Source organism: Microcaecilia unicolor, chromosome 1 (genome assembly GCF_901765095.1).
Source record: "Microcaecilia unicolor chromosome 1, aMicUni1.1, whole genome shotgun sequence".
NCBI classification, from domain to species: domain Eukaryota; kingdom Metazoa; phylum Chordata; class Amphibia; order Gymnophiona; family Siphonopidae; genus Microcaecilia; species Microcaecilia unicolor.
The window spans coordinates 374,251,254-374,272,172 of NC_044031.1; the positions used below are offsets into that span (position 1 = coordinate 374,251,254).

General features: G+C 43.7%; 1 protein-coding gene across 1 annotated transcript in view; it reads right to left on the minus strand.

The window, feature by feature from the left end:
• DNAH5 (dynein axonemal heavy chain 5) overlaps positions 1–20,919 on the minus strand; it is a 925,453-nt gene that overhangs the window by 654,352 nt on the left and 250,182 nt on the right. Inside the window, 3 exon segments of the mRNA XM_030220396.1 lie at positions 2,130–2,283; positions 12,221–12,420; positions 13,104–13,344. Of these exon segments, the coding sequence (XP_030076256.1) occupies positions 2,130–2,283; positions 12,221–12,420; positions 13,104–13,344 (595 nt within the window).

Genomic DNA, 20,919 nt, shown 5'->3' on the forward strand with positions numbered 1-20,919 from the left:
CTGCAGACCACTTACTGTCAAACAGTAAAAGGACCCCAAAATATTTTAAATTCTAGAATGCACCATCATGCACTCTCTTAGGACAAACACAGTCTTAATACATAGGCAGAATTTTTTAGAACCTCTAAAAGGTTTTCAAACATTAAAAAAGCACTAGACATCTTTAAAAATTACAGATGACAGTAGGAAGGTTTATTGCTAGAAACATCCGCACACTCTTTCAGCAGAAGACAACATGCTACCTTAAACGAAATACCTTCATGGGAAAACTGAAACCTGTTCTTGTCCATGAATTACTTATTTTCAGTGCATTTTTCTCTAACGATAAATGTATGGGTACTCAAATGCCAGGTCATCCTTCAGGGGTGAGGTGATCACTAAGGGATCCACTCCACTATAGCCAGGCCCCCTGAAACCAGCCACAGAATCTATGGAAAAGCAGAATTGGTGTGCAGACCCTGAGGTTCTTCATTAATACTTGGGGACCGTGGGTCAATTTTAGCAGGCAGTGGAAAAGATGTGGTAGTCAGTACCCCCGAGTACTCACTGAAAAGGCCCTGTGTATTTTTATGGTTTGCTTGTTCTTAAAAATTCTGGAGAAAGTTTCTGGATGCATACATCTTTAAGGGACAGAATATGGGGGGGAAAAAAACATGGACTTTTAAAACAAATAGGAAAAAAGCTCTGGAACTTGTTGCTGGAAGATGTGCAGCAGTTAGCATATTTGGGTTTTAAAAAGTTTGGTCAAGCTCCTGCAGGAAAGGTTCATAATCTGCTGCTATTAAGATAGATATGGAGAAAGCCACTGCTTGCTGTGAGATTGGTAGTGTAACGACTCTGTACTGGTCGGTCCTGGATTCAGGGTCCAACTTGGTCCCTTTCTCACTTGGCACTCAGTGCCTCCACCTGGGGAAAGAAGTGTTATGGGTGGGATCACCCTCTTCTCCCCCAAAAAACAAAAGAAATCAAAATCCAAAAGGAAAATTGCTGTGGAGTCAGCAGTTTATGAAACATCAACCATAACAACCCTCCAACATTGATTGCAAGTCTTTTTAAAACCACAATCCTTTCTGGTATTCCCCAGGGGAACTCCTATATTCTCCTCTCTTGGATGCATTTACAGATGCTTCTCAACAGGACTATATACACATTTTACAGATTCCTGCCCATGCCTGTCTGAGAGAATAGTGTCCCAAAGGCTGTGCTTCTCTCAGTTTCACAGGTCCAGACCCCCTGTGGCCTGACCTCCCTCCAGGGTGACCTTTACTTCTGATCCACCCTGGTCATGGGATTGGCACTCCCTGGCACCAATCCCATGCTCCCGGACTGGGTCTCTCCTCTGCCCACCCGTAGCTCTCCTTCTCCACAGTTGCCACTTTGCTGAGCCACAACTCCCTTTTTCAGCCAATGATCACACCTCTCTTATTTAGGATTTCTCTTTACTCCTCCAGGTCAATGGCAGGGGACCATCAGGCAACCAAAGATCCCTCTAATGGGCATAACTCTAGCTTTACCCCCTTCTAAATATCTCCCGTTATTCTTCAGTCCCAAATAACTCCCCTTGGGCTGGGCTTCCTCCCACCTAAGGTCCTCCCAATCACTTCCCCCAATGACTCTCCTCAGGGACTTACTCTCCTAGTAATCTCCAACCTAACAGAGGATTACAGTAGCATGGAATCTTGCTACTCTTTGGGATTCTGCCAGGTACTTGTGACCTGGATTGACCACTGTTGGATGCAGGATACTGGGCTAGATAGACTATCAGTCTTGAAATGTTGGGTTATACAAAAATGTTGAAGGCTGCATGAGGTGATGATGGATGGTGGTAGATCATTAGCAGAAGACCTCACCAAAAAAGGACATCACAGACAGCAAAGTAGACAAAGAAAACACAGAGCAATGTGGGATGAAGGCATCAAGAAATGGTCACATTTGGAAACAAGAGAAAACCAATAGGAAAGCTGAGCACAGAGAGAACTGGCACAACACAGCTGATAGCCTTCTTATCAAAGACAGTACTTTTATATTATATTATATTATTTTAATTTTAAATTATATATCAATCTCCTGAAACCAGCTTGTTGGTATACAAAATTTCTAAATTTCTTTTAAAATTAAAATTGATTAACCTTTGGAAGTTGTTTTGCAATATCTCCTCCGACAAATACAGCCTCTAAATAAATCCACAGGTTCTGTACCATCATCCAGTTCTCAATGATGTCTGTGGTGTTAGAAAGGTAATGAACCCATTTCTGGATCTGTGCCTTAAATGGAGCATTGTACCTGAAACAGTAAAATGGTATTACAGATGACAAATAAAAAAAAAAGACCTATACACTATATTGGATCAACAGAAAACACCATTTGTTTGGGGCTGGAGACAGTTCAGTCTGGTCATTGGAGAGCTGAGGTGTGGACATTAACATTTTATAATGCATGTTGCTTAAAAGCGAGCAGTCATGAGTATGCTGGCATCTGCCTGTACGCAGTTTTGATCTGTCTCTGCTCAACCTTTCCTCTATGAAAAGCAGCAAATATACAGTAGTTATTAAATCTGACCTATAAAACACTATTATATCATTTTTATAGCTGTCCAAGGGAAATACCTGGCAGTCAGCTCTTCAGGACCTCTATAGATAATATGCAGGAGATAAATTTGACCACAATAGAGGTGGTGCATGCAACTTTATCTCATGCACATTTATTGAGGATATCCTGAAAACCTAACTGAATTATGTTTTCCCAGGCCAAGTCTGAGAAGCAAAGTACTGTACTAAATTGGAAGGATTCTGGGAACAATTTAGCCAACTTCTTTTTGGCCATAAAGAACTAAGTGTGGGGAAAAAAACCTAAAGAGCAAATAAAGAAAATCAAGAAAATAATTTTATAAAAAAAGAATATAAATATTACTGCCTGAAAGAACATTATGAGGGCAATTCTATAAAGGGGCACCTAGAATACTAGTGTAATCAGGTATATACATGTATATGCATTTAGGCATGAGTGATAATGCCAGCCACAGAGCTGGTGTAAATGCTTGCACTGAGATTCCACAGATACATGTGTAACCTATAGTATTCTGTAAGTTATGCATATAAGTATGTGCTCCACCCAGACTCTGTCAATATGAACATGAACCTGCAATCTATGCACTATCAACGATATGCACATAGTTACAGAATAGATCGTAGCTAGTATTCTGGTCATATATGTGTGTATTTCATGCCTAAATGTTGGTGCCCACTTTATAGAAGTACTCCCTATGGGGCAGTTCTATAACTTGGTAACTCCAGTTAGGCATGCCAATGATATGCATTGAATACCAACTCTATAATGGAATCTGTGCGCCAAGATGCCATTATAGAAGCCCACCATAATCCCAAATAGGTGCCTACATTTGGATGTGACCATTTACATTGGCTCAATGGAAGGTGTAAATGAGTGCAGTTAACATGCACATTACCTTAGAGTACTCTATAAGTTATGGGTATAAGTTGGAGACATGCCCATATCCTTCCCATGCTCCACCCATGTGTACTCCCCCTTTGTAGTTGCATGCTACCTTATACTAGTGTTCAGAGCAACTATGCACATAAGTTCCAATTTTCTTGGCACTTACGTATGCAAGGCGTGCATACTAACTCCAAGCACCCAGTTAAAGAATTGCCCTGGTTGACTGAATTTTCATATTTAAATGTTCTTTCCAGCATCCCTAAAATATTGTTGATATGCTTGCACTGCATTTTTCGACAGTTGACTGAGATGTGCTGAGTGGTGGTTTAGTTACACTGGTTGGCGTTCAGCACTTCTACTATATTTTATCTTAATCAACACCTACATCTAAAGTTTCTTATTGGACTTCTCCTACTGAATAATTTTTGTACAAGGAGATAGTACACAACAGTTAAGACCCCTGATGAAGGTGTTCTGCCAAAATACAGACTGTGCCGAATTTCTCAATAAAATATTACCCTGATGCCAGTGCTGGACAGGCTTGTATGATCTGGGCCCTGCATATAGCAATCCAGTTTAGGATGGGCTGGAGGGGGCTTTGACAGTAATTTAGAACATGAGGACAGTCCCAGGCAGACTTTTACAATCTGTGTCCCACAAATGATAAGATGAATTCAGATTGGTTAGACTGGGTTTCAACAGTAACTTCAGTAGTTGGAGCATAAGGACAAAGCTGGCCAGTCTTCTATGGTCTATGTCCCAACATCAAAGATGTCAGGCATGCCAAGTGATGTGAGCCCTTGTGCCCGATGGAGGAAGAAACCTCACCGAGCTGTCGGCCAACCCCAAGTTCCCCCTGTGTCTTCCTTAGTTCACCAGGGGTTGAGCCCCAGGTGCGGAAAGCCAACAGCAGGAAGAACTGAGTCCAGAACAAAGGCCACAGGGCACGGCCAAGCAGCAAGTAGAAGCAAAACCAGGATCAGGCAGAGGTCAATACCAGGCAGCAAACAGTAGAAGAACCAGGAACAAGCAATGGTCAGTACCAGGCAGCAAACAGATGCAAATCCAGGATCAGGCAGAGGTCAATACCAGGCAGCAAACAGTAGAAGAACCAGGAACAGGCAATGGTCAGTACCAGGCAGCAAACAGATGCAAATCCAGGATCAGGCAAAGGTCAATACCAGGCAGCACACAGTAGAAGAACCAGGAACAGGCAATGGTCAGTACCAGGCAGCAAACAGAAGCAAATCCAGGATCAGGCAGAGGTCAATACCAGGCAACAAAACAGAAGTAAGTCCAGAATCAGGCAAAGGTCAATACCAGGCAGCAAACCGTGGAAAAAACAGAAGCACTGCAACTACCCAGAGAACTGAATAGAAGCCGAAGTGTGGGAGGACTGGTGGCTGGGCTTTAAATAGTGCAGGAATTAGGCCCAAACATGCACAGCTGTCTTCAAGATGGCTGCCCCCACCGGAGACGCCCTCAAGCCCAAATATGGACTTCCTTCCTGAGGCTGCCCAACTCCAAGATGGTCACCCCATTCCAAGACGCCCACCTCTAAGATGGCTGCCCTATCCTGGATATGCCCAAATCCAAGATGGCCACCATATCATCAGATGCCCATACCCTGCACAAGCAGGGAACATGACAGTATCCTCCCCTAATGCCTCCCCCTCTGCCCTGGGCCTGGTTTAGAGGGATGTCGATCATGGAAGTCCCGTAACAAGTTGGGAGCATGAATCTGATTCGCCGACTTCCATGAGTCTCAGGCCCGTAGTGTTTCCATGCCAAGAGATAATACAGTCGTCCCCGCTTAAACTTTGAATCCAATATTTCTTGTACCTCAAACTCAGGTTCTGAGGAGACCTCCGGGACTGGACCCACTTTGGGTTTGGGATGCCACTTGGAGGATACCAATGGCTTGAGTAAAGATACATGGAACTCATTATGTATCTTGAAGTGAGAAGGCAATCGAAGTCTGTAGGTAACGGCCCCTATCCGCTCAGTAATGACAAACGGTCCAATGAATCTGGGAGCAAATTTAAAAGAAGGCAGTCTGAGTTTGAGGTATTTGGTATTGAGCTATACCCGCTGTCCCGGCCGAAGTAGTGGTGCTGAGTACCTCTTCTTATCTGCAAATCGTTGATATGTCTCCGTGGCTTGTTTGGAGGTGTGACTGTACTTCCTCCCAAACTTTCCAGAGGTCAGTTAAGGACCTTTGAAATTGAGATGGAGCAGCAGTTGAAACATCTCCGATCACTTGTGGCATGGGAAGCGGCAACCGTGGGTGCCATCCATAAGCCGCGAAGAACGGAGAGGTGTGAGAGGCCGAGTGAAGGCTGTTATTATACACGAATTCTGCCAATGGTAACAACAAGGCCCAGTCATCCTGCCGAATATTAACATGCATCCACAGATACAGTTTCAGCGTCTGATTCACCCACTCTACCATACCATTGGTTGCGGGATGGTATGCCGATGAGAAGTGGTTCGTGATTCCAAAGCTTGTACATAAGGCCCTCCAGAATCTGGACGTGAACTGCGGCCCTCGGTCACTGATAATACGTATTGGTAACCCGTGGAGGCGAAAAATATGCAGGATAAACTGCTGGGCTAGATCTGCCACTGACGGAAGTCCCTTTACGGGAATGAAATGTGCCATACGTGAAAATCGATCAATCACCACCCAAATGACCATACAACCCTGAGAGGGGGGTAGCTCCATTATAAAGTCCATGGAGACCTCTTGCTATGGCGCTTGTGGTACTGGTATAGGTTGGAGCAACCCCCAAGGTTTTCCAGGAGGGTTCTTGTGTTGAGCACATGTAGGGCAAGTGGTGACAAACTGCAGGACATCTTGGACCATATGAGGCCATTAGTAAAACCGGGAAATGAGGTGTAACGTCTTATGATAGCCTTGGTGTCCTGCAATCCTGGAAGCATGTCCCCATCTAAGTATCTTTCTTCTGAACCGAGGGGACACGAGGATCTTGGAAGGGCTCTGGGGAGATAGTGTGGAAGCGGCAATGCAGGCCGGGTTCAACATAGGACTCCACTCCTCAATCTCTTCCGGCGGGTCAAGGCTCTGGACAGGGCATCAGCCTGTATATTTTTAACTGCAGGGTGAAAACTGAGATGAAAATTGAAGCGGGCGATAAACAAGGACCACCTGGCCTGACAGGGATTAAGTCTCTTCACCTCCTGCAGATAAAATAAGTTCTTGTGGTCAGTGATAACAGAAATCGGATGAACTGCCCCCTCCAAGAGATATCGCCATTTCTCAAAGGCCAGTTTAAGGGCCAGCAGCTCTCCATCCCCGACCGTATAATTTTGTTCCGCTGCTGTGAATTTTTTGGAAAAAAAAAAGTGCCTTTTCCCTGCAGCTGAAGTCTGTGATAGGACAGCTCCAGCCCCTAAGGTCGAGGCGTCCACCTCCAAAATGAATGGCCGCTGGGTATCTGGACTTTGAAGAACCGGGGCAGACATGAAAGCTTTTTTTAAGCTTTCGAAGGCTTCGATAGCTTGTGGGGACCAATCCCGCACGTTGGCTCCCTTCTTCGTCAAGGCGGTAAGGGGAGCTGCCACTACTGAATATTGGTGAATAAATTGTCTATAGTAATTGGCAAAGCCCAAGAACCTTTGTATCGCCCGTAATCCCTGCGGGCGTGGCCAATCTTGAATACTCTGGACTTTTCTGGGGTCCATCCGAAACCAGTGGCTGAGATAATGTATCCCAAAAAAGGAATGCTTTGTTGATGGAATTCACACTTCTCAAGTTTGGCGAATAGGCGATTCTCCCGTAGCCTTTGCAGTACTATTCGCACATGTTTTACGTGCTCTTGAGGTGACTTGGAAAAAAACAGGATATCGTCCAGATAGACAATTACTGAGACGTATAACAAATCTTGAAAGATGGAGTTGACGAAGTCCTGGAAGACAGCCGGGGCATTACATAGGCCAAAAGGCATGACTAAATGTTCAAAATGCCCCTCATGGGTGTTAAAAGCCGTTTTCCATTCATCCCCTGGCCGGATACGCACTAAGTTGTAAGTACCTCTCAGGTCCAACTTAGAGAAAATGGTGGCCCCTTGAAGATGATCAAAGAGCTCCGGAATAAGGGGTAAGGGATACCTGTTTTTAATCGTGATGGCATTTAAACCTCGATAATCGATACTTGAACATAAAGAGCCGTCTTTTTTGGACACAAAAAAGAATCCGGCGCCAGCGGGCGAGGAGGACGGGCGATCCTTTCTTCAAATTCTCCTGGACGTACTGGCGCATGGCATCTGACTCCTCACGAGACAGGGTATATAATTGTCCCCGAGGAGGGGTCTGTCCAGGCATAAGATCAAGCGCACAATCAAAAGGACGATGAGGGGAAGAGCATGCGCTTCCCGGGCATCAAACACGTCCCGGAACGTCTGATACTCAATGGGAAGCTGGGAACTGCAAGCCTTCATATCTCCCATTGCCACCTTCACATTACCTCCAGATGAGACCCTGAGTTTAAGGCAGGTCTCCTGACACCGAGGGCTCCAACTAGCCACATCGCCGGTCTTCCAGTTAATCTGAGGCATGTGCTGGTGTAGCCAGGGCATGCCCAGGATTACAGGGTGAATAGCCTGAGGAAGAACGTACAATTGGATCGTTTCATCATGACTCACTTCCAGCCTCATTTGTAATGGTTTGGTGATTTGCGTGATAGTGTGAGGCAAGGCCACCCCTTGCACAGAGGTTATCTACAGTGGCAATCCACAGGTTACACAAGGATTACCTAACTTCGTCAGGAGTCCGGTGGCGATGAAATTACCCCCAGCTCCTGAATCTATCAAAGCCGAGGTGGATACTGTGAAATCCTGATATTGCAGGGTCAATGGAACAATAACCAATTTTTCACGTAATGGGGATATTTGTTCAGGCTTAGCGAATACATGATGCAGGGCCACCTGCCTTAGTGGTCCTGGGTCTGGTCGTTTCTCGACTTGCAAGGACAATAAGCCAGTATATGGCCGGTCTTCCCGCAGTAGAAGCAGAGTCGATGCCTTCGACGAAAAGCTCGCTCCTTCTCAGAGAGTCGTGATCGGCCCATTACCATTGGTTCTTCGGAACTCTCCGCCGCAGGTCCCAGAGCCCTCTGAGGAGAATGATGGGACTGTGACCCCGAGGTGGACCATGGTCCCGATCGCTGATTCACTCGTTCCCAGGCTCTTTCCTGAAACCGGACATCCACTCAGGTACATAGGGAGATCACTGCGTCCAAGGATGCGGGTACCTCTCGTCCGGCTAGCTCATCTTAAATGCGGCTATTTAATCCCTGCCAGAATATGGTAGTCAAGGCTTCTTGGTTCCAGCCAAGTTCCGCTGTGAGAGTCCAGAAGTGAATAGCGTATACCCCCACAGAGTCTGTACCCTGTTGCACTCGCAACAGCTCCCCTGCGGTGGAGGAAGGCCTTCCGGGAATGTCGAACACCATCCAGAATTGGCGTAGGAACTCATTGAAGTTAGTTAACATGGGATCCTGTTGTTCCCAAAGGGGAGTGGCCCACGCCAGGGCGGATCCAGACAAGAGAGCCATCATATATGTGATTTTAACTTGGTCAGATGGAAAGGCCCGGGGCTGCATTTCAAATAGCATTCTGCATTGGTTGATGAACTCTCGGCAGGCAGAAGGTGTGCCATCAAAGTGTGGCAGATCCGGCAACCAGAGTCCCAAGGGAGATCCCCCCCCCCCCCCCGGCTCCAAAGGGCTAGGAGCAACCTGGCAGGCTGCCTGCATTGTCTGCATCTGGGAGCAGACACTTTGCAGTGCCGTGGATAGTTGATTCAGCTGTCCTTGCTGCTGTTGTACAATTGGGGTCAACTAGGCCATCTCGGACTTGTCCGACGAGCTCATGGCTTCGGCTTTCTGTCAGGCACGCCAAGTGGAGATGTGAGCCCTTGTGCCCGATAGAGGAAGAATCCTCACCGAGCTGTCGGCCAACCCCGAGTTCCCCCTGTGTCTCCCTCCGTTCCCCAGGGGTTGAGCCCCCAGGTGCGGGAAGCCAACAGCAGGAAGAACTGAGTCCAGAACAAAGTCCACGGGGCACGGCCAAGCAGCAAGTAGAAGCAAAACCAGGATCAGGCAGAGGTCAATACCAGGCAGCAAACAGTAGAAGAACCAGGAACAGGCAATGGTCAGTACCAGGCAGCAAACAGAAATGAATCCAGGATCAGGCAGAGATCAATACCAGGCAGCAAAACAGAAGCAAGTCCAGAATCAGGCAAAGGTCAATACCAGGCAGGAAACCGTGGAAAAACCAGAAGCACTGCAACTACCCAGAGAACTGAATATAAGCCGAAGCATGGGAGGTCTGGTGGCAGGGCTTTAAATAGTGCAGGAATTAGGCCGAAACATGCACAGCTGTGTTCAAGATGGCTGCCCCCACCGGAGATGCCCTCAAGCCCAAATATGGACTTCCTTCCTCAGGCTGCCCAACTCCAAGATGGCCGCCCCATTCCAAGATGCCCACCTCTGAGATGGCCGCCCTATCCTGGATATGCCCAAATCCAAGATGGCCGCAATATCCTCATATGCCCATACCCTGTGCAAGCATGGAACATGACAAAAGAAAGACCATGGTCAAGTATATAATATCACGTTTATTGCTGATTTAATCATGAATTGATAATAAATGTGACTGTTGGGCAGACTGGATGGACCGCTCAGGTCTTTATCTGCTGTCACCCACTATGTCACTATGGAGCTAATTTTCAAAAGAGAAAAACATCCAAAAAGTGGCATAAATCTGCATTTGGACGTTTTTCTCACAAAAATGTCCAAATAGGGATTTTCATAACCAATTTTTTTATGTTTCTCTATGAGGTCCATCAGAAGTGCATTCAAATCACACAAACAAAACTGTCCAGGACTAAAACTAAGATGTTTTGTGCTAGACCTGTTTTTATAATGAATAAGACACAAAAAGGCCCTAAATGATGACCAGATGACCACTAGAGGGAATCAGGGATGACCCCTCTTTACACCCCAGTGGTCACTCCCACTCCAAAAAATGTGATTTAAAACATTACTTGCCAGCCTCAGATGTTAGGTCCATTAGAACAACATGCAGGTCTCTGGAGTAGTCTAGTGGTGGGTGCAGTGCCACTGCAGATAGGTGGACCCAGGCCCATACCATCCCCTACCTGTTACACTTATAGAGGAAACTGTGAGCCCTCCAAAGCTCACCAGAAACCCACTGTACATATAGATGCCCCCTTCACCCATAAGGGCTATGGTAGTGGAGTATAGTTTGGGGTAGTGGGTTTTGGATGCGTTTTGTGGGGGGGATCAGCAGACCAGATAAGGGAGCAATGGTGAGATGTGTACCTGGGAGCATTTTATGAAGTCCACTGCAGTGCCTCCTAGGGTGCTCTACTGCTTTCCTGGGATGTCTGGGGGCCAGTCTACCAAAAATGCTGGCTCCTCCTACATTCCAATGACTTGATTTTGTGCATTTTGCACTTGGACATTTTTTTTTCCTTTAAAAAATGGACCAAAAAACAAAATGTTCAAATCACAAAACCTTGAACATCCAAAGTCAGACTTAGACTTCATATTGAATGCCCCTCCACATATGTTTGTACCTTGGGCAACAGAAGGTCAAATGACTTGCTCAAGGACACAAGGAGCATCAGCGTGAAAATAGCTTTTAAATCCTGGCTTTAAAGGTTCTCAGCTTGCTGCTCTAAATTTTAGGCAATCCTTTCACTATATACTCTTGACCATTCTTTCAAGTCCTCTTTCATTGTTTTCATGCCTTTTAATTTGTTACAGATTATTGCATTATCTGTTTTCAAATGTATTCTGTAAAAATGTTTCACATTCAAGAAACTGTTGCTCAGTAAGAACTCAACAGATGACCTAACTTCCAGGTCATCTGTTTCTAAAAGAAAGTTATCTTTCCAGGAAAAATACTTAGGATTCTTTTTACTAAACTGCGATAAGAACTAGCACATACTTACCACAGCTTAAGTAAAAGTCCAATGTGTGCATGCAAATCACATGCTAATAAATGTTTCTTTACTTTTCTCTGAGATGGCGTGTCTGGGAGGGCAAAGAGTGGGTGCGACAATGTGAATCAGTTACAGCAGCCACATTACTTTTGTCACGAAATGCCTAGCCACTCGCCTGTGGCTAACCCTGCAGCCACTTAGAGGGTCTATCCCTAGCACAGCTCAGGTCCGCCTGCACCTGGGCATGTGATCTACACTAGCACCCTCCTCCCACTGACTGGGTTCCAACCACATCTGGGCAAATCTCCCGCTCTTAAGTTATCCTCGGTGATTTCTAGGTTACTGGGGCCACATTCCCAGCACACAAACCACCAGGATTCTTAGTCAGTCCAGAAAAGCAGAGTCAATAAACTAAAAAATGTATTGTCATAAAAATTATCGAACAGTGTAGCATGTGAGCCCTTTACAAAACAGGTGGTAGTAAAGGCTCACACACTAATTTTTGGTAATGGCCGTACACTAATGGCAACAATAGCACATGGCCATTAATTTGTAAAAAGGAAAATTGGCCATTTTCCAGCTACAATAAAAACAGCCTTAGCAAGCGGGATAACCTATGTAAGGGTGTGCAAAGGCCACTTTTTACTGCAGTTTAGTAAAAGAACTCCTTAATTAACAGGGCTTTTCTTATTGTTGCATAGAGTGATTTTTTTTTCTCTTAATACCTTACTCATTCTGAAATACTCTTCTCCACTTGCAAATTATTTTCTATTACCTGTTGCTCATGAGAGAGCCCAAAACCATCAGGCTGTCCTCCATGCTGGCAATAATTTCCGACGTGCTGTCGCCCCTCAGCAGCAACTCACCACGTGTTTTGAAATTGGCAAAAGTAAAGGTTTTGTTGTCCCACTCCGCAATCACTTGTTTCAACTTTTGTTCGATATCTTTCTCTTTTACCGCACTGATACAGATATCCTACCATTGGGAGAAGAAAAGGTAACTTAGATATGATGTGAAAGATGGGTCAAAAAATATAAAGATTTTAGATTGCAATCAAGAACTCTATCCTTTATGCCAATATTTCCTGCCTGCAGGGCTTTCACAGAATAATAATAAGACTCAAGGAGGGCACTAATCTCAAACATAAGCGATCTAGTCTAGCTATCTGCCTCAAATATGGATCCACTACACTTAAAGTACCCCAAACAAATGTTCATGAACCTATTCTTAAAATCTTCCAATGGCAGAGATTTTACCATATATTGGAACATTCCAGTGTTAACTATCTTTACAGTTACAAAGCTTTTCTTAAAGGCCAACTTAAACCTCCCAAACTCCAAGACAAGTCAAGAACAACTTCTCACCATCCTCCTTATAACCTTCTCTTTATGCAAATGGTGATCTGAGACATCTGAAAGTTTTCATTCATGGCCTTATTTTCTTAATACCATCTTTACATCAGAAATTTCTTTTTAAAGCTTCCTGGCTACAACTTTTTGTTTTATAAATATAAAAATATACTGTAACTTTAGGCATTTAACCTAAAAATTGAAATCTGCTCAAATACACCTATATTGTAATTTGTAATTCAGATTCACATATGACCATGATCTAAACACAGAGCATCTTTCTTATCCTTTCCCTTGTCCACAAATTACCTCAATTTCCTCTTTGCATTTCAACAGAGGAGCTTCTATGATGTTCCTCAGTTTAAAAGTCTCACATTCCACATCAAAATTGTGGCCTGTGGCTGTTGTAATCCGCTTCCAGTGCCGAGCCATCATGGCTTTGTTGGACATGAGTTCCAGCAAAGGGCAGCATTCACTGAAATCTTCAATGGTCTTCCTCAAGTCCAGAAAGGCCTGCCATTCCTTCAAAGCTCGAGGAAGTTTGCGGCACCTGCACATACATCAGGGACAGAAGAAAGTGATTATAAAAACTACACGTTTCCAAGAATCACTGATAATCTACTGCACAAAATACTGTAGATCAGCGGACAAAAAAAGACATTAAGGTAGCAATTCTATAAGTGAGCACTTCTTTGTAAGCACCCTGATGCCACATCGGGAGCACCATTTCTACAATGGCATCTAGGAGCCCAAATTCCATTATAGAATACTACCCTAGAGCATATCTAAATGCAGCAAGGGCGCACAACTTATATTATTCTGTAGGCTGTGCATGACCGGGAGACATGCCCATGTCCCACCCATGCTTTGCCGACATGTACACTCTCTTGCATTTGCACACCATAGAACTTACATGTACCCTTATAGATTAGCACTTGGGCACTTACACATGTAAGTGCTATTTTTTGGTGCATGTACATATATAGAATTGCCCTTTAAATACCAACTGCATCATATGATGCCCTATCAGCGATAAGTAATACTGGTGGGCTGAAGGATGATCTAAGATCCATCAGACTTCATTCCACTTTGGGAAAGTATTGGTTAATTTAAGTAGCTGACTACAATTTAGTCTGCTGATTGACAAAGCTGATCAATGCTTATGACACAGATTTTTTTAAATGATCAAATGGTGTAGAGGGGCAAATTCAGTCTAAATTCAATTTTGGACATTTTGCTAAAAATGTCCAAAATTCAAGTGGCAAATATAGCGATTTTCAAAACAGAAAAATGTCTCTCTTTTTGTTTCGAAAATGGCCATTCGCTGCATGTTGCTATACTGGTTCTAGAGCTGCTTCTATCTCTTCAGGCTGACCTGGTGTTTCTGTTGGAAGCTGCCATTCCCTATTTCTAGGAGGGTCCATTGAATATTCATTGTTTAGCCAGGGATTTTCTATTAACTCCTCCTTCTGCTCTCAGTTGTTTGGCAACCTCCTTGAATTAGTTTGACCTAGTTCACTGCATGCCAGGTGAGCTTCCTGACTACATTTCTTCCTTCCCCTCCACCTTGCCCTAGGATAGGCTCCCACATTAGAGAATGACACGGGGTCAAAGTTTGTCCCCAAGGGTTCTGTCTCCGTCCTCACCCCATCCCCGCAGGCTCTGTCTCCATCCCCACCCATCCCTGATGATTCTGCCCCTGTTCCTGCGGGCTCTGTCCTCACCTGAAGAAGCCTCGAACACTTATGATTTTATATTTAAATCTTTTTATTATAGAATAAAAATAAACAATATGCTGTCCAACTGCTGTTTATAAATCACAAATAGAAAACAATAATTACAGAAAGCAATTATAATAACCCACACACACACACACCACCACCACCACCACCCTCTACCCTTCCAACCCCAACAATTGTTGACTTCTGCTACCCCAAGGAACCCTAATCAACCCTGTTAAAATGTCCAGTGGTACAAAACACAACCCATTCTATATGCCCTCGTGGGGGAGAAATATGCCCTATGAAGCACTGTTATGATTTTTTAAATCTGTGGATGAATAAGAAATCATCAACAATCTCAGGATTCAGTCTAGCTCTCCTGTCTTCCACAGTCCTTCCTGCAATAGAAAATGTCTTCTCAGAAGATGTGCTGGTAGCAGGAACGTGCAGTATCCCCATGCAAATTTTGCTAGTTGTGGCCAGCACTTTTGCTTGTTTTTCCAAAAGATGACTACATCATCGCCTGCAACACTCAAACATAAATAACTGTCCAATTCATTAACAGCCTTCAAAGTAGAGAATGACACAGGGATTCCTTTAAGTAAAGATTTATTTTGTATTCATCCCTTTTGTTCGGTTACATTATTTCACTGGCCCACTCCCAACCCCACTTGGGGTCTCACAATGAGCCTGCGTTCCTGATTTTGGTTTGGTCACGTGACCCAGCCGACAAACTACAGTGGTTAGCAGTAAATGGCCCACAAAATTCTTAGTGCAAGCCTGTGCTCCCAATTTTGATTCGGTCATGCGACCCACCCAATGTAAGCACACAATTGTTGTAACCAGAGTCCCCGCACTATATTTGCCAGTTTCTGTTGTGCTTAGCTCGGGGGCTGCATGCACCTTTGGCACATGCTGATATATTCTTCTTCAGTCTCTCTGCTACTCCTATCAAATTATGTCTTCTCATGGAAGTTACTTATGTTGTTTATTTTCTACTCTTGCTATGTTTATTGCTTTGACTTTGTATTTTTCACTCCAATACAATCAGTTTACTGCAGGATTTCTGGTGATCCCTGTGATCACCAGAAATCACTCTGCCTTCATTTCCAGACCACAAGGTTTTCCACAGGTACATCAAGTCATACCACTTACATCTTGTTCAGAAATCTCAATGGGAGATAGGTGTAGTTCCAATGGCTTACTCAATTGCAGGTCTCTATGGTCTAAAAGCATTCTGATCTGCAAGTTTATTGAGTCTGCTGGTCTAGACACCTTTTGTCTAACCAAGACATGGGTTATAAAGGGTGAAGAACACTATTATTTGACTGTCTGCCTGAGGGCTATGATGTAATTTCTTTACCTAGACCTTCTAGATCAGGTGGCGGCCTAGCCATTCTTTATTCTACCAAACTGCAAATTGCCGAACTTTCTCCATCATCCTTCTTGCTGAGCCTTGTTCTCTTGCTCCTCTACTGCCAACCCTCGCTGACCCAGGCTCAGTGGGACTCTTGTTTCCAGACACTTACCAATGAAATCATCCATCACCCGAACATTATTTATTATCTCATTTGTACCCCACAGTTTCCCAACAGTGTCAGGCTCAATGTGGCTTACAACGCACCACAGAGGCAGACGCCAATGCAGTAAAATGAAGCTAATACAGCAGAAAAACCTACAAGAGATATTGGGGAAGAGTAGGAATGGACGGAAGGAGTAGGGAAACCTAGAAGGAAGGGGGAAGGGGAATGTGTCCAAAATGTCTCTAGATCGATGCGCTTCTAGCAGTGGAGACACCTGCAGAGGCCGTGGGATAAGCACTTCCAAATAACATGGTCTTTAGAGATTTCCTGAAAGTTAGATGATCGGTGATGGTTTTTATGGTCTTCGGCAAAGAATTCCAAAGCTGAGTGCTGATGAAAGAGAAGGAGGTAGCATACATGGACTTGTACTTGATGCCGTTGCATTTTGGATAATGAAGGTTAAGATATGAACGGGAGAGTCTGAATGTATTCCGGAGCGGTAGGATGATGAGATCTATCATGTAGCCAGGTACCTCACCATATAGGATTATGATTTTCGGTGACTTTAACACCCATGTCGATACCTCTCACCATCCGTATTCTAGACACTTCCTTTATCTACTTTTGGATCTCAGCCTTTGGCAATGGATCTCCTTCCCCACTCACCAAGGTGGACATACTCTACACTTTGTGCTTTCTCCCCGAAGATTCCCCATTCTTGCTAACCACTTTTTTCCCTACCCAGGTCCCTTGGTCAGGCCATTTAGCTATCCACTTGTTGATCCTAATCTCTACTCCATCTTGTCCTACATATCTCCTCCTATATGGAGTAGATATCTATCTCAGATCAACCCTCACAACCTCCCTGCTTCCCCCAGATTTTGATACTTTGCCCCTTGACACCCAAGCATGCTGTTTACACTTTGTACTTTCCAATACCCTTGATCAGATAGCCCTACTAAAAATCATAAAGTTTCCAAAAGACCATAAAAGTCAACCTTGGTAACATGACGGCCTTAGATTACTGAAAAGGCAAGTTCGCAAATTCTAATGAAGGTGGAAGAAAACAAAGTCGCCAGCTGACCTATCATCTTTTAAATCTAAGCTTAGGGACTTCAGTTTTCTTCTAAGGAAAGCCAAATCTCACTTCTTCATAAACAGTATCTGGAAAGCCCTAATCTGGCTAAAGAATATTTTTCCATCTTTCGCAATCTCACCTCTTCAGACAGTACTAAATGCTCCAGACCTCCTGCTGAGGTTCTTGCACAGTACTTCCATATTAAAGTACTAGACTTAGTTGGTTCTTTTCCACACCCCGTATCTCATTCTCCCTCTCTTCCTCTTGAACCGCAGTCAAAGTTACTTATGAGAAGCTCAACCCAGTCCCTCTTTCCAGTTCAGCCTCCAACTCCAACTCTTACTGCCTCCACCTGGTCCACCTTCCAACTCCAGACACTTGGTTCACTGTCAAAACTTCTTTCTAATTTTCTTTCTGTTCCTACCAAACTCTGATAGAGGGGAGGGGCATTTTTACATAGCTGACACTGCTATAATTATTGGCAATATCTAGATTTATTTATGTTTAAACTTTTTTTATTATCAAAAGGCACAATACAATGCAACTTGGAGGCTTCATACAACAAAGTTCAGTTTTCCAATCAGCATTGCAATAACATTATATCTGCTTCATTCACTGATTCCCATTTTTCTGTTCCCCCCTCCCCCTCAACCCCCTCCCCTCCTTATATCATTATTGTCCACAATTGTTAAAAGAAAGTCATAACACATTAACAATATAACACAACTTTTGCTTTGGCAAATATACAATTGTTAATCTACCATTGTTATACCGTGATGTAAAGTGATCCGCTTGTCACACTAATGTAATTCAAAACCTCTTATTCCTCTATCCCCTTCCCTACATCCTCCTCCCACTCTTCCCTATTAACCCCCCCCCCACCCCCCCCCCCCCTTGACTAACTCAAATTAATATATCCCAATATTGTAGTGATGTGTGGTTCTTTTATAAAGTATTAATGACCAAACTTCGGCCTCTCTGTGTCATTTTTTCCAGGTAGCTACCCCATATTTTAAGAAACCTTATTTTCCTTTTGTATTGTCCTTTAACTTCTTTCGCCTCCCACACTAACAACTGATGCACCCTGTTACGCCAATGCCAGTAAGGTGGTGAACTGGCTACAGTCCAATATTGCATAATACATTTTTTCGCCACCAGACATAACTTTCGATATAATAATGTTTTGTCAGCATTGAGTCTTAAAGGTTCATCCTTCAAATCTAATATCAACTGTCGTGGATTCATGGCTATTCTACTACCCAAAACATGTGACAGGTAAGTAACTATTTGTCTCCAATATCTCTGTAGTACTACACACCCCCATATCGCATGGTATAAAGTATTGTCATGTCTATTACATTTCAAACAGAGCGCTGTCTCTATACCCCCTGATTTATATAGTTGTACCTGCGTAAAATAAGCTCTGTAAATTATTCGATACGCGCATTCCCTGTAATCTGCGCCCCCAATTATTCTTGGTATATTTTTTATCTGCGCAATAATATCCCATGATTCCAAATTACAACTCATATCTTTTTCCCATCTCTGTCTAATCGTGGCTATCTCCTTCAATGGAGCCAGCTCCCACAACTTCCGATGTATCTGGGATATAGATGGGGCGTTGTCAGATATCTCATCAAAGAATTTTTTGATTTTGTTGCCCAGTTTACACTGCAATGCTGTTTTATCTAATGTTTGTATATAATGTTTAAGTTGACAATGCGCGTATACATCACCCCAGACCTGCTCCCTCTGAGCCAATAGTTGTGACAGTGGCAGTATGTCCCCTCTCTCTCCCAGTACATCAGCTATACAAGTAACACCTGCCTGTGCCCACCTATCAAATGTTTTATTTTCCAGCCCGGGAACGAAAGACGGATTCCCCCTAATGTTTAAATACTCAGTTACTCTTGAATCTCCCCCCAATAGTTCCCCTAAGAATCTCCACGCTGCTCTAAGTGATAATATCAGAACATTTTGTCTAAGTCTATACGGTATCTTTTTCTGTAAATGTGCTAATGTTATCCCATGATATGGACTATATAACGCTTCCTCCATCTCTAGAGGTGTGTGCTCCTGGGTTTGGTATAGCCAATCTCGTGTTTGGCGCAGGAGGCATGCCATATTATAAAACTTTATATTAGGTATTCCCAGGCCCCCTTGCCTCCATCCCCCCAACATATGTTTCAACTGCATCTTAGCCCGTTTTTTTGCCCAGCAGAATCTAGATATCAATCGATATAAGCGCTTGATATCTTTTTGCAATAACACTATGGGCAGTACCTGTAATGTGTATAGCCATCTTGGCAATATCACCATTTTGATAAGACTAATCCTCCCCATCAAAGATAGTGTTAAACTGCCCCATGAATCCAACTGTTGAGTTGTCTGTTCCAACATGTTTGTAACATTTAAAGTATAAAGCTCCTTCAATTTAGCCGGTAGTTGAATCCCTAAATATGTAAAAGACTTGCACGTACGTTTCAAAGGAAATCCTTCCGGCCAATAGGCCCGAATGTCTAAGTTTATCCCAAGAGCTTCAGATTTGTCTATGTTTAATTTAAAGCCCGAGTAATCTCCATATTCTTGAATTAACTCTAGTAGATTGTACAGGGTCTCCTTCGGTTTTGTAATAACCATCATTAGGTCATCCGCAAACGCGGCAAGCTTAAATTCCTGATTTTTAAGTTGTACCCCAGGAATCGCCGCACAATCATATATGTCTCTAATTAAGGGGTCCAACTGCAGTGCAAAAAGTAGAGGTGAGAGCGGACACCCCTGTCTAGTACCTCTACTAATCTGGATCTCCTCCGATATATTCCCATTCACCATCACCTGTGCTCTAGGTTGGTGATACAATGCCCTGATCGCCTGTACAAATCCACCCTGAAAACCATATCTTTCCAGCACAGAGTACAGGAAGGGCCACTCCACTCTATCAAATGCTTTCTCAGCATCGAAGCTTATCATTAATGCTTGTGCCTGGGAGTGGCCCAAACCTTCTAATGCTGCCAGTATACTCCTCAAATTTTTGGAAACTGATCTACCTTGTACAAACCCCACCTGTGCTGTGTGGATAAGATGAGGTAGCACTCGCCCCAGTCTATTTGCTAGAATTTTTGCAAATAATTTTGCTTCCTGGTTAATTAATGAAATAGGTCTATAGGAGGTTACCAATTTTTCATCTCTTTTAGGCTTAGGAAACACAACTATCCTAGCCAAATTTAATTGGTCTGGCATCCTACCATTCTCCATCCATTCATTAAACACCTGGACCAGTGTTGGGACCACCGAGTCACCCATCAATTTATAAAATTCTGCTTTATACCCATCCGGGCCCGGGGCCTTACCCATTTTACTTTGCGTTATTACCCATGTCACCTCATCAGCATTAATTTTTGCATTTAATCGAGTACTATCCCCATCTTGTAATTTAGGGGTCTGAACCCCATCTAAAAATAGCTCTCCCGGAAGTCCTTCTTGTTCCGACGCCTTATAAAGGCTTTGGTAATATGTCTGGAACGCTGATCTAATCTCTTTATTAGTGTGGAGATATTTCCCCTCTTTATTTTTAATAGCTGTTACATTTTTAGATGAATATTTAGATGCTATAAGTCTAGCTAGAAATTTGCCTCCTTTATTTCCATGCTTATATAGCTGAAAGCGATAATAGGCTTGAGATTTCACTTCTCTATCATGTATCAGGGAGTTCAAAGTTGTTTGTAGTTCTATCACCTCTTGTCTAATCTGACTACATGGGGTTAGACCATATTGTCTATTCAACTTAATTAGTCTCTTTTCTA